General features: G+C 39.8%; 1 protein-coding gene across 3 annotated transcripts in view; it reads left to right on the forward strand.

Annotated features, from left to right (window-relative positions):
• The first annotated feature begins 374 nt into the window (after positions 1–374).
• Positions 375–14,194, forward strand: part of Caper (RNA-binding protein 39-like protein Caper) — a 69,439-nt gene continuing 55,619 nt past the window's right edge. The window contains exon 1 of one of the 3 annotated variants that reach the window (XM_053793958.2): positions 375–544. In XM_053793958.2, the coding sequence (XP_053649933.1) occupies positions 541–544 (4 nt within the window). In that variant the 5' untranslated portion in view covers positions 375–540. The remainder of the gene's footprint in view (positions 545–14,194) is intronic. The other 2 variants (XM_070097033.1, XM_070097034.1) reach the window with 2 other exon arrangements.

Here is a 14,194-nt window from a genome sequence, read left to right on the forward strand (position 1 = left end):
CATGATGGGTGGTATTGTAAGATGGGTGGGAATGTATGATGGGTGGGAATGTATGATGGGTGGTATTGTAAGATGGGTGGCAATGTATGATGGGTGGTATTGTAAGATGGGTGAGGATGTGTGATGGGTGGCAATGTATGATGGGTGGGAATGTATGATGGGTGGTATTGTAAGATGGGCGGGAATGTATGATGGGTGGTATTGTAAGATGGGTGGGAATGTATGATGGGTGGTATTGTAAGATGGGTGGGAATGTGTGATGGGTGGCAATGTATGATGAGTGGCAATGTATGATGGGTGGTATTGTAAGATGGGTGGGAATGTGTGTGATGAATGGCAAGACGGGTGGTGTAGCTCACATGTCTGGCCTCACCGTCACTGCCACCACCACCACCACCACGACCGTCGCCGCCGCCGCCGCCGCTGCCACCGCCGCCGCCGCCACCGTGCCGCCCTGGTAGAGGTGATGTGAGCCCCGTGTGGATCTTCTATCACTCACCCTTCTCCTCTACGCTCACAAACTCCACCATATCTCCGCAAATGAGTGAGTCTATTGCCTTTGTTACCGTTGGTCACCTGGCAGGAGCCATGCACGAGGTTTACCACACAATTTTGTGTTTGTTGGAAGTGTGTATGTGTTTTATGGTTGGTGAATGTAATATTTGAGAAGTAAGGTGGTGGCTGGTGTGTGCATAATGGCGACCCTCGCCACAAAGCATTACTTATGTGCACACTACTAGTAATGAGTGACTTGTACTACCTTATGTTTTTTTGTGCTTGATACATCTCTTGTGTATCTGAATGCAGGAAAATAATTTTTTTAACACCAGTCTGGTATTTCTCTGAGGAAAAAAATGAGGAGGAGGAGGCATCGATCTGTTACGTGTCCGGAAACTGATCAGGAAATCTCTTAAACCATGAGTTTTTTACTTTTTTTCAAAGGGTAGCGTGTTTATTAAATGTTTGTATTAGCCTATAATTTCCACTATTTAAATAAAGGCTGTATGGCCCTTCTAGGTTTTGCGCTTCGTTTTGATTATATTTAAATAAGGTAGCTGTATGACCCTTGTGGGTTTATCGCTTATGATTATAATAGGAAATAAATGGTATAAAATACTGACACAGTGGAAATATAAACACACAACCAGTATAATGTGATAGTTTATTGACGTTTCGCCCGCACAGTAAGCTTTATGAAGATGTGATGAATGGTTTGAAGATGAAGTCCAGTGTGTGGGTGAAACGTTGTCAATAAAGTATCACATTAAACTGCTTATGTGTTTATATTATCATGATTAATTATAAGGTGGAATGTGATGGTGTATGAGTCTGACTTGATGAGATGATCATATTCACCTCATTGGAAATACAAGAACCCCACTGGAAATAAGTCACTGACATTTCTGGAAAAAAATATGGGGATGAAATATCCAATAGAATATAGGTATTTTTTTTTAAGGCTTTTACAATAATCCAGGCTCTGGTGGCCTGGTGGTTAACGCTCTCGCTTCACACGGTGAGGGCCTGGGTTCGATTCCCAGCCAGAGTAGAAACATTGGAAGTGTTTCTTTCCACCTGTTGTCTATGTTCCCCATCAGTAAAATGGGTACCTGGGTGTTAGTCGACTGGTGTGGGTCGCATCCTGGGACACTGACCTAAGGAGGCCTGGTCAAAGACCGGGCCGCGGGGGCGTTGACCCCCGGAACTCTCTCCAGATAAACTCCAGATAATCCATTGGCACTCGTTTATGGAACATGGGCGACAAAACTTTAATGGCTATCATACTTACCACCCCTTAAGGGAAATAATGTACCTTAATGCTGGTAACGGGCTCAATCTAAGAACTTGGACTTACCTTGAATGGAATCTGAATGTCATTCAATCACCCAGGTACTGTATGATCCCTATGGGTTCAGTGCTCCCCATATGACTGGCCATCTCCCACTGATGTAGGGCGACCCGAAAAGGAAGCAAAACTTTTATCGCTAATTTCATTACTGTCTTGTCACAGCGCCGCTGATACTACAGCTCAGATGCCCCTACTTACTGCAGTATCCTCAACCCTCCATTGGAGTGCATGCACTGCAGTTCCCACTTCCAGGACTCTTGTCTAACCAGTTACCCAGAATTCCTTCATAACAGCACATAGTTGTAAATACCCACTTGCCTCCGCTCACTCCTTTCTAATACACACATGCCTATTGGATGTCTAAGCCCTTCATATTCAAACCCTCCTTTACAGCCTTCCTCCAACCTTTCCTAGGACAACCCCTACCCCTCTTTCCTTCCTACACATTTATACACCCTCTGAGTCATTTCACCACATCTTTTGTTGATCTATCTGCTGACATATCTGAACAGATGTACTTCCTCTATATTTTCTCCTTCCAGTCTGATATCCAATCTTTCATTACTTATTTTTTGTTATTCATTACCTTTCTTTTTCCTATTCTTTTAATTTCCTTTTACTTACCCTCCCAGACTCGTCCACCAATGTTACAACCCCATCTGTAAATGTTAAACAACCATGGTGACATCACACATTCATGTCTAAGATTCACCTTTACACACGTACCCTGCACATGGGAGACTGAAACTTAAGACTTTCTTTGGTCCGAATTGGACCTTTAATCAGTGTGGCCATTAACTATTGTGACTAGTTAATGGTCCAAGTCAGACTGAAATATTGTCACAAGTTTATCTCTCATGTGCAGGTTATTTGTGTATTATTCCAGTCACAGCCTTTTTATTTTTTAATGCCTAATTTTACTGGAAAATAATTTTAGCCTTCATATCCTAGAAACTTCTATAAGTACACTTGCAATATCTGCCACATTGCTCCCATATCTACCATATCTTGTGCCTTTTCTAAATCCATAAATGCAACAAAAATTCCCTTACCTTTTTCTGAATATTCACTATTTACCTGTTAAAAGCAGGGGAGCCTTGAGTGTGCTGAAAGTCGGCACAAAAAGTGCTGGGCCCACGACTGTTCAACTACCTCCCAGCATACATAAAGGGGATTAACAATAGACCCCTGGTTGTCTCCAAAAAGGTGCTGGACAGGCACCTGAAGTCAGTACCTGACCAACCGGGCTGTGGTTTGTACATCGGTTTATGTGCGGTTAACAGTAACAGCCTGGTTGTTCAAGCTCTGGTCCACCACAAGGCCTGGTCACAGACCAAGCCGTGGGGGTGTTGACCCCCAAAACCCTATCCAGGTATACTCTAGGAATACGCAACAGGCTTATATCCCTATAATTACACTTTATCCCCCATTCTTTTAAACAGAAGAACTATGCTTGCTCTGCCAATCCATAGGCACCTTCCCCTCTTAAATCTACCTCGTAACTCTTCACCTTCCTCTTTGTGCCTGTACTCTCGCTGGCCCATCTTTTTCTCGACAGCTGCTTAATCTTGACCAAACTCACTCCCACTAATTAATAAACTTTCATTTCTCTTACTGTTGACATTCTTGTGCCTCCATCTACCTCATACTCTCACTGTAGCTACAACTAAATAATAATTTGATATTTGTTGCCTCTAAACCATGCGTGTCCAGAAGTCTATCCATCACCCTTTTATCTACTAATACATGGTTTAACAAACTGCTGTCATTGCTCCCTGTATAATATATTTTTTATTTTTATTAACACAACGCCGTTACCCACCAGGGTAGGGTGACCCGAAAAAGAAAAACTTTCACCATCATTCATTCCATCACTGTCTTGCCAGAGGTGAGCTTACACTACAGTTATAAAGCTGCAACATTAACACTCCTCCATATATCATGTGCTTATTTATCCATTTTTTTTTATTTTCTTAAAATATGTGTATTACTTATTACCAAACCTCTTTCTATACAAAGCTCAACTAAAAGACCCCCCCCCCCCCCATTATGATTTACTCCTGACACCCCAACCTTAACTTCTATGCCCTCCACAATAGTTTCTCCTCCTTACCATTTAGATTACCCACCACAATTACTTCTCACTTGGTTCAAAACTCCCAAAACACTTGCTCAGATCCACATAATCCTTAAATTTATTCTTTTATATTCTCTTTCTTCTGATTATTCAACATTACCACTTCTGTGGCTCTAACATACTTAGATACACCTGACCTAATTCCATTTATTTCTCTCACTGAAAATCTACCCCCTTCAGCTTTGTTACTCATACAATTAGGATATCCAATTTTTCATTCATAACATTCACAATCATCTCTTCTGTACTACATAGATCTATGCACATTCAAATATCCAAATTTAAAATTTTCTTAATAAATTCAATTAATACAGTAGAGATTACTAGTGCCTTGTACCTAGGCTCGCAGCATTTGTCACCTTAACCCTTAAACTGTCCAAACATAGATCTACTTTCACATGCGTAGTGCTCCAAAAGTAGATTACGTTTTTTTACGTATTTTCAAATATAACAAGAAAATAAACGTAGATCAAAATTTTTACACGCTTTCCAATGTAAAAAAAAAAAATGTGTTTTTTTTACATTCAAGTGTTGAAAAAACGTAAATCTACGTTTGGACAGTTTAAGGGTTAACCCTTTGACTATTTTGGTCGTATGTATAGTATGTCTTACGCACCACTGATCCTGACGTATTTATACGCATGAATTCTAGCGGCTTCAAATCAAGCAGGAGAAAGCTGGTAGGCCCACATGTGAGAGAATGGGTTTGTGTGGTCAGTGTGCACCACATAAAAAAAATCCTGCAGCACGCAGTGTGTAATGAGAAAAAAAACTGACCGTTTTTTTGGATTAAAACGCTGACTTTGAGGTGTATTTTCGTATAGTATTTATTGTTGTATTCTCGTTTTCATGGTCTCGCGTGATAAAATGTTAAACATATTACAGAAATAGAGATGATTTTGATTACTTTCACGATGAAAACGACCTTGAAATTGAGCTCAAAGTAGCGGAAATGTTAGATTTTTTACCAATGTTCAGGAGTAAGCAAATTACACCACATGTCCAATACACGTCAACTGGGGAGTCTAATATTCTTTCACTAGTGCATTGATATTATTTATACCATTTTTACAATAATGCAGTAGTCTGCATAACAGTAAATTTTGTATTTTTTTTTGTATGAATAAAAAATCAAAATAGAAAGCAATAGTAATATAAGAGGGGCCTAGAGACGTGACTAATGAACAGAGGATATGTTATTTTAGTGCCAAGAATGTCTACATTGTTTATTCTGGACCCTATTTTGGAATTCGCATCTTTTTTAATTTGCGTGAAATTGGCCAAATTGCCAATTTCTGACCACTTTATTGGGTAGTTCAAATCGGTAAATGGGCGGTTTCTTGTACTCAACGGATAGAAAAAATGGAGTTCTAAAGAAATAGCTATGAGTTTGGTCAACTGGAACAGCGGAATTGGCCAAAAACAGGGCTCAAGGTCGGTGAAATCGCTGATGCGTAATTCCGCGAGTTTTCGACCAAATTTCATACTTTTGGTGTCATTACCATCGGGAAAAGATTCTCTATCATTTCATAGGAAAAAAATAATTTTTTTTTCCAAAAATTTATCGACATACAATGACAGTTTCAGAAAGGGGCCTGCGACAGTCAAAGGGTTAATTAAAGACACACACGGCTTATAGAGGAGGGAATCCTTTCCACTTCACCAGTGATATGAAAGGAATTATTATAGCCAGAACTATTAAGAAAATAGAAGAAAGCTCAGATGGATGTGTATACATACACATGTACATGCATATACCGTATGACTTTGGTGTAAGTAGCGTTAGCTTGATAGTGCCACTCAGCTCGCATGCTGAGGCCCATGGGTCGATTCCCGGTACTGTTGGAAACATTAGGATGTATTTCCTTGAGATACCTGCTGTCCAGTGTTCACCCATCAGTAAAATGCGTACCTGGGTGTTTGCCGACTGGTGCGAGTCTCGTCCTGGGACAAAATTGACCTTATTTGCCCAAAATGCCCTGCATAACAAGAGGGGCTTTGTATATATATATACATACTGTGGAATCTCAGTTGTCAAATTGAATTTGTTCCAGGTGTTGATTTGACAACCAATATGGACGACACCCAATGCAGTTTTCCCATAAAGAATAATGTAAATAGAATTAATCTAGTCCAGACCCCAAATGACAACTCGGTTTCCAAGCATGGAGGGTGAGCAGGAGCTGTATTCAAAAGTAAACGGGACCTGAGTGGCAATTGTTTCTTTATGAGATACTTTTTGACAGTGGAAGCAGTGACCTCATGAACTCACTCAATAAAAAATTGTCTTGTTACCCAAACTTTCGTGTTGGTCCTCCACATTACAGCCATTGCTTTTCATAATACGTATTGTTGTTCTTAAAAACTCATTGATTTTTGGAATGACAATCAAGTAAGGGCTTCAATTTCAAGTCCCCACTTGCATTACCACACAATAACAGAGTGAGCCTGTCTTTCATTGGCTTGTGTCCTTGCATTGACTTTTCCTCTTTAGTTATGTAGGTCCTCTTTGGCATTTTCTTCCAGAAGAGGCCTGTCTCGTCACAATTAACCCTTTCAGGGTCCAGAGGCCAAATTTCCAAGTGTGCACCAGGGTCCAACAATTTTCAAAAAAAAAAAAAAAAAAAAAATTATTTTTTCTAATGAAATGGTAGAGAATCTTTTTCTGAAAGTAATAAAACAAAAAGTACGAAATTTGATGGAAAATTGATGAAATTATGCTCATGAATTTTGATGTGTCGGTGATATTTATGCATCGGCGATTTTGCTGGCTTTCTCCCATTTTAGGCCAATTACATTATTCCAGTTGACCAAATTCTTAGCTATTTCACTAATACAGTGGACCCCCGCATAACGGACGCCTTGCATAACGGACAATCCTCATAGCGGACGCTTTGATCGCTAAAATTTTGCCCCGCATAGCGCCCAAAAACCCGCTCAGCGGCCTTCGTCCGAGACGCGTCCAATGTGCGGCCTGAGCCACGCTCACATGTTCCGCCGGTGGCATTGTTTACCAGCCAGCCTCCGCGGTAACATCCAAGCATACAATCGGAACATTTCGTATTATTACAGTGTTTTTGGTGATTTTTTCTGGAAAATAAGTGACCATGGGCCCCAAGAAAGCTTCTAGTGCCAACCCTACAGCAGTAAGGGTGAGAATTACTATGGAGATGAAGAAAAAGATCATTGATAAGTATGAAAGTGGAGTGCGTGTCTCCGAGCTGGCCAGGTTGTATAATAAACCCCAATCAACCATTGCTACTATTGGTGGTACAGCTGCTGCTGCTGCTGTACCACCGTCAGCTGCTGCTGCACTGTCAGCTGCTGCTGCTGTACCACCGTCAGCTGCTGCTGCTGCTGTAGCATCGTCTGCTGCTGCTGTAGCATCGTCTGCTGCTGCTGTAGCATCGTCTGCTGCTGCTGTAGCATCGTCTGCTGCTGCTGTAGCATCGTCTGCTGCTGCTGTAGCATCGTCTGCTGCTGCTGTAGCATCGTCTGCTGCTGCTGTAGCATCGTCTGTTGCTGCTGTACCACCGTCAGCTGCTGCTGCTGCTGTAGCATCGTCTGCTGCTGCTGCTGCTGTAGCATGTAGTTGCTGCTGTCAGTCTGCTGCTGCAGTAGCATCGTCTGCTGCTGCTGTAGCATCGTCTGCTGCTGCTGTAGCATCGTCTGCTGCTGCTGTAGCATCGTCTGTTGCTGCTGTAGCATCGTCTGTTGCTGCTGTACCACCGTCAGCTGCTGCTGCTGCTGTACCACCGTTGTTGGTGTGGCTTATTGAGAATACCAAGAAACAATTAACCCCAGAGGGTTAGCTACCCAGGATAACCCAAGAAAGTCAGTGTCATCGAAGACTGTCTAACTTATTTCCATTGGAGTCCTTAATCTTGTCTCCCAGGATGCAACCCACACCAGTTGACTAACACCCAGGTGAACAGGGAAAATGCCTGGAACTAGTGCTCATATTGGTGAATTTAGAGCCAGCAAAGGTTGGTTTGAGAGATTTAAGAATCGTAGTGGCATACACAGTGTGATAAGGCCTGTTCTGGAAGAAAATACCAAACAGGACCTACAGTACTCAGGAGGAAAAGGCACTCCCAGGACACAGTGTCTCATCAGTCATTGCTGCATCTTCAATAAAGGTAAGTGTCATTTATTCTTCATTTAGTAGAGTAGTACATGCACAATATATATTGAGCATGTACTACTCTATTATTGTGCATGTATCCTTCTCTTTGTGTGTAGGAAAATGTATATTTCATGTGGTAAAAATTTTTTTTTCATACTTTTGGGTGTCTTGCACGGATTAATTTGATTTCCATTATTTCTTATGGGGAAAATTCATTCGCATACCGAACATTTCGCATAACAGCCAGCCCTCTTGCACGGATTAAGGTCGCTATGCGGGGGTCCACTGTATTACTTTTATTCTATCGAATGAGAACACGAGATCGCCAAGTCAACTGTTGCAACTACAAAATAGTGATCGGAAATTGGCAGTTTGCCCAATTTAACCCCTTGACTGTCGCAACCCCAAATCCTGAGGTCTCCTGGTGTCGCAAAATTCCCCCCCCCCATCCCCCTCAAATTTTTTTTTATGAAATGATACAGAATCTTTTCCCGATTGTAATGACACCAAAAGAAAGAAAGTTGATGGAAAATGATGGAATTACGCTCTCGCGAAGTTAGCGACCTCGGCAATATTTACGAATAGGCGATTTCGCCCACTTTGAGCCCTATTTTTGGCTAATTCTATTGTTCCAGTCGACCAAACTCATAGCTATATTTTTAGAACTCCATTTTTTCTATCGAATGAGTACAAGAAACTGCCCAGTTACCAATTTCAACTATCCAATAACGTGGTCAGAAATTTGCAATTTGGCCAATTTCACGAAAATTAAAAAATACATATGTATGACAATTTCAAAATAGGGTCCAGAATGAACAATGCAGACATTCCTGGCTCTAAAATAACATTTTCTTTGTTCATCAGTCATGTCTCCAGGCCCCTCTGATATTACTTTTGCTTTTTATTTTGAATTTTTATTCAAACAAAAAAATAGAAGATTCATGGTTATGCAGACTACTGCAATATTGTAATAATTGTATAAATGTCAACCCATTCATGGCTGCGTATTAGAATGGCTACTTGGACATTTATTGGACAAAAAACCATTTGTTTACTTTTGAACATCGGCAAAAATCAAACATTTCCCCTACTTTGAGCTTCATTTCAAGGTTCTTTTCATAGTAAAACCAATCAAAATCACCTCTATTTCTATAATATATTTTCCATTCTATCAAATGAAACCAAGAAAACGAGAATACATCCATAAATACTATACGAAAATAGACCACAAAGTCGTCATTTTAATTAAAAACAATGGTCAGTTTTTTTTCTCGTGCACTACGTGCTGCAGGATTTTTTTTATGTGGTGCACACTGACCACACAGACCCATTCTCTCAAATGTGGGCCTACCAGCTTTCTCCTGCTTGATTTGAAGCCACTGGAATTTGAGTATATATATGTAAAAAACGGTGGCTCGTAAGATGTATATATACTACGACCAAAGCAGTCAAAAGGTTAATGCAAAGTTCAAAATATTCCAGTTTTAAAATAGGGTCCAGAATAAACAATGCAGGCATTCCTGGCACTAAACTAACATTTCCTCTGTTCATTAGTTACATTTTTAGGCTTTACAAATGAATTCCATTTTGATTTTTTATTCACATAATGAATTTTTATTCAAACTAAAAAATAGAAGATTTACTGTTATGCAATATTGTAAAAATTGTATAAATAATATCACATTTGTGAACGTATATTAGACCCACCAGTTGGCATGTATTAGACGTGTAAGGTCATTTGTTTACTCTTGAACATCAGCAAAAATTTAACATTTCTGCTACTTTGAGCTCGGTTTCAAGCCATTTCCAGTAAAACCAATCAAAATCATCTCTATTTCTGTAATACATGTATATCTCCCATTCTATCAAATAAGACCAAGAAATCGCAAATACAACTATAAAAAACATACGAAAAAACACTGCAAAGTCGCTGTTTTAACCCTTTGAGGGTTTTCGTCGTACTAGTACGTCTTACGCGTAGGGGTTTTTGACGTACTAGTACTCATAAATTCTAGCGGCCTCAAATCTAGTGGGAGAAAGCTGGTAGGCCTTCATATGAAAGAATGGGTCTATGTGGTCAGTGTGCACAGTCTAAAAAAAATCCTGCAGCACACAGTGCATAATGAGAAAAAAAAAACTTTGACCATTTTTTTTTAATAAATCAGCGACTTTGCAGTGTATTTTCGTATGGTATTTATTGTTGTATTCTAGTTTTCTTGGTCTCATTTTATAGAATGGAAGACATATTACAGAAATTGAGATGATTTTGACTGGTTTTACAAAGAAAGGTGCCTTGAAATTGAGCTCAAAGTAGCAGAAATGTTCGATTTTTACCAAACTTCAAAAGTAAACAAATCGTGCCAAGCGTGCAATACACGTCAACTGGTGAGTCTAATATTCTTTCACAAGTGCACCAATAATATTTATACCATTTTTTACACTAATGCAGTAGTCTGCATAACAGTAAATCTTATATTTTTTGTTAAAATAAAAATTCAAAGTGGAAAGCAAAAGAATATAAGAGGGGCCTTGAGACGTGACTAATGACTAGAGGAAATGTCATTTTAGTGCCAGGAATGTCTTTCTTGTTTATTCTGGACCCTATTCGGAAATTGGCATCTTTTGAAATTTGTGTGAAATTGGCAAAATTGCTAAATTCTGACCACTGTACTGGATAGTTGAATTTCATAAATGAGTGGTTTCTTGCACCCATTCGATAGAAAAAATGGAGTTCTAGGGAAATATTCATGTTTTTTGTCGACTAGTACAGTGAAATTGGCCGAAAATGGGGCTCAAAGTGGGCAAAATCGCCGATGTGTAAACATCGCCGAGACCGCTAACTTTGCGAGAGCATAATTCCGTAAGTTTTCTATCAAATTTCAAACTTTTGGTGTCTTTATGATCGGGAAAAGATTCTCTATCTTTTCATAAGAGAAAATAATTTTTTTTTTTAAATTTGGCCGACCCTGAGAACGAGTTTCGGAGAGGGCCTGTCGACCCTCAAAGGGTTAATCGAAAATTAAGGTCTTTTTTTTTTTTTTTATCTCATTATGCAGTGTGTGCTGTGGGATTTGTTTCATGTGGTGCACACATACCACACAGATGTATTCTCTCATATCTAGGCCCAAATTTACCACTCTCAGCTTATCAGAGTGAGCTGAGCTCATGGCGTAGATCTACAGTTTGGACCCTCAACTCAAAGCCATAGAACTACGGCATGGGCATTGAAAGGGTTAAACACTTGAGGGATATATTCCTTAGCCTCTGCATATGCTTGGAATTCAGTGACATACTTTTTAAGTCACTTTCTCATCACTGGCAGAATCCCCCCATGCTTAGCCACATATGAATACCACTTCTTTTATTAAAATTAGCAAACCAACCCCTACTAGCCTTGAAGGATTGTATTTCAGCACTTGTTCCATTTTTTTTATCCCAGGAGGTCATCATGCAACTGCCTTGCTTTTTTACAAATAATGGCATCCGAAACACTATCAACATGAAACTGTATTTTGTTTATTCAAATCAAGTTTTTTTTCAACCTCCTCAATCATTTGTGACCTTTCCCTTGATATCACTTTTGCACCTTTCGCAATGTCAGCTTTAATTTTTTTTTTCCCTTGACCCTATATCTTGCTGATGTAGATGCTGATTTACCAGAAAGTTTTGTTATATCAACCATGTGGAGCCTGTCTTCATACTTTCGAATACAGTTGACCCTCAACCAACGATGGCATCGTTGGTTGACCCTCAACCAATGATGGCATCGTCTAACGTTAAATCCGACTAGTGACACATTTTAACGCAAAAATTTTGCCTCGACTAGCGCTAAAAAACTCTACCAACACGATTTGTTCCGTTCGAGATGCGTCCACTTGTGGCCAGTGTTTACAAGCCAGCCAGCCACCATGGTCCCATCCAAACATACAATCGGAACATTTCATATTATCACAGCGTTTTTAGTGATTGCACCTGCAAAATAAGTCACCATGGGCCCCAAGAAAGCTTCTAGTGCTAACCCTACAGCAAAAAGGGTGAGAATTACTAGGGATATGAAAAAAGAGATCATTGCTAAGTATGAAAGTGGAGTGTGTGTCTCCGAGCTGGCCAGGTTGTACACAAAACCCCAGTCAACCATCGCTACTATTGTGGCCAAGAAAACGGCAATCAAGGAAACTGTTCTTGCCAAAGGTGCAACTATGTTTTCAAAACTGAGATCGCAAGTGATAGAAGATGTTGAGAGACTGTTATTGGTGTGGATAAACAAAAAACAGATAGCAGGAGATAGCATCTCTCAAGCGATCATATGTGAAAAGGCTAGGAAGTTGCATGACGATTTAATTAGAAAAATGCCTGCAACTAGTGGTGATGAGTGAATTTAAGGCCAGCAAAGGTTGGTTTGAGAGATTTAAGAATCGTAGTGGCATACATAGTGTGATAAGGCATGGTGAGGCTGCCAGTTCGGACCAAAAAGCAGCTGAAAAAATATGTGCAGGAATTCAAGGAGTACATAGACAGTGAAGAATTGAAATCTGAACAAGTGTTTAATTGTGACACTGACAATGTTGTGAAACACTTTAGGAATGTCATAAAGGAACGGGAGGTACAGGCCTCTATGGACAGATATGTTGTGTGACAGAGGTCCTGTGACTCTCAAGCTGGTCCTAGTGGCATTAAAAGAAGGGAAGTAACCCTGGAAAAGGACTTGACACCTCAAGTCCTAATGGAAGGGGATTCCCCTTCTAAACACTAACACCATCCACACACCCCTCCCATCCCATCAATCATCACCAGATCTTCAATAAAGTTAAGTGTTATGTAATTGTACATGTCTTCTTCAGTTTGTGTGTATTAAAATCAATATTTCATGTTGTAAATTTTTTTTTTTTTCAGTACTTTTGGGTGTCTTGCACAGATTAATTTGATTTCCATTATTTCTTATGGGGAAAGTTAACTCGACTAACGATAATTTCGATTAACGATGAGCTCTCAGGAACGGATTAATATCGTTGGTCAAGGGTCCACTATAACTTCTCTTTTAAACACAGCAGTACTTTTTACAACTTTTCTTTTAGATTTCTTCTCGTTATCCTTCTTTGGACTTGTGATGGCTTATCTCGATAAAAAAAATTGTATCAAAGCCCCAAAATAAAAAAAGTTAACAAGATGCACAACAAAACTGGAGGGATGTTTACAGCATGCAAGTTAGTGGCTATACAGACTCATCCATGCTGTTGACTCATTATCTGGCGAGCTACTTTGTCCTGTTAGTGTTGCCTGTCGACAACCAAGAGTATGTACAAAAACAGGACATTTTTTCTTGAATTCCTCATTCAAAAACTGATTTGTTCGGCAAGTAAGGCATTTGACAACTGATATTCCACTGTAGTGGTATGTCGTTGTCAGCTAGGCCTGTATACCTTGTACATGTACGTGTAGAAATAGATTTATTATTTATGATTATTATTAAATAATAATATCTTTATTTACTACAAGTACATGTACAAGGTATACAGGCCTAGCTGACATCAATGACATACTACTACTATATAGAAAGTTGCTTGTTATGCAGAGCATTTCGGGCAAATTAGGCCAGTTTTGTCCCAGGATGTGACCCACATTGGTTGACTAACTCCCAGTACCCATTTTACTGATGGGTGAACACAGACAACTGGTGTAAAGAAACACACCCAATGTTTCTACCCTTGCTGGGAATTGAACCCAGACCCTCGCCATGTGAAGTGAGGGCTTCAGCCACCAGGCCATGGGCACCATTCATCAGCTACATTTTTCCACTTGAGAATATTTCACGGATATGATGGAAAGCTGGTTACTAAACTCAGGTAGGGTAGTGTCTTCTTCACCCAGGACACCTACAGGGGAGTCCATCTGACCTAATTTGAAATTTTTAGTTCTATTTTTTATTTGCAAAGGAAACTACTTTTTTCTTTCGGAATTACTTTTCTCCTTTCTCCCTGAATCTAATAACGGTAAATGGCAGCTTACACTGTATGGAGACCTGCTTCCCGAAGCAAGTATGTTCATTTAGGTACACGTAGGTACAGTTACACAAATTAAGGTC

This window comes from Cherax quadricarinatus, chromosome 56 (assembly GCF_038502225.1).
Source record: "Cherax quadricarinatus isolate ZL_2023a chromosome 56, ASM3850222v1, whole genome shotgun sequence".
Taxonomy (NCBI): domain Eukaryota; kingdom Metazoa; phylum Arthropoda; class Malacostraca; order Decapoda; family Parastacidae; genus Cherax; species Cherax quadricarinatus.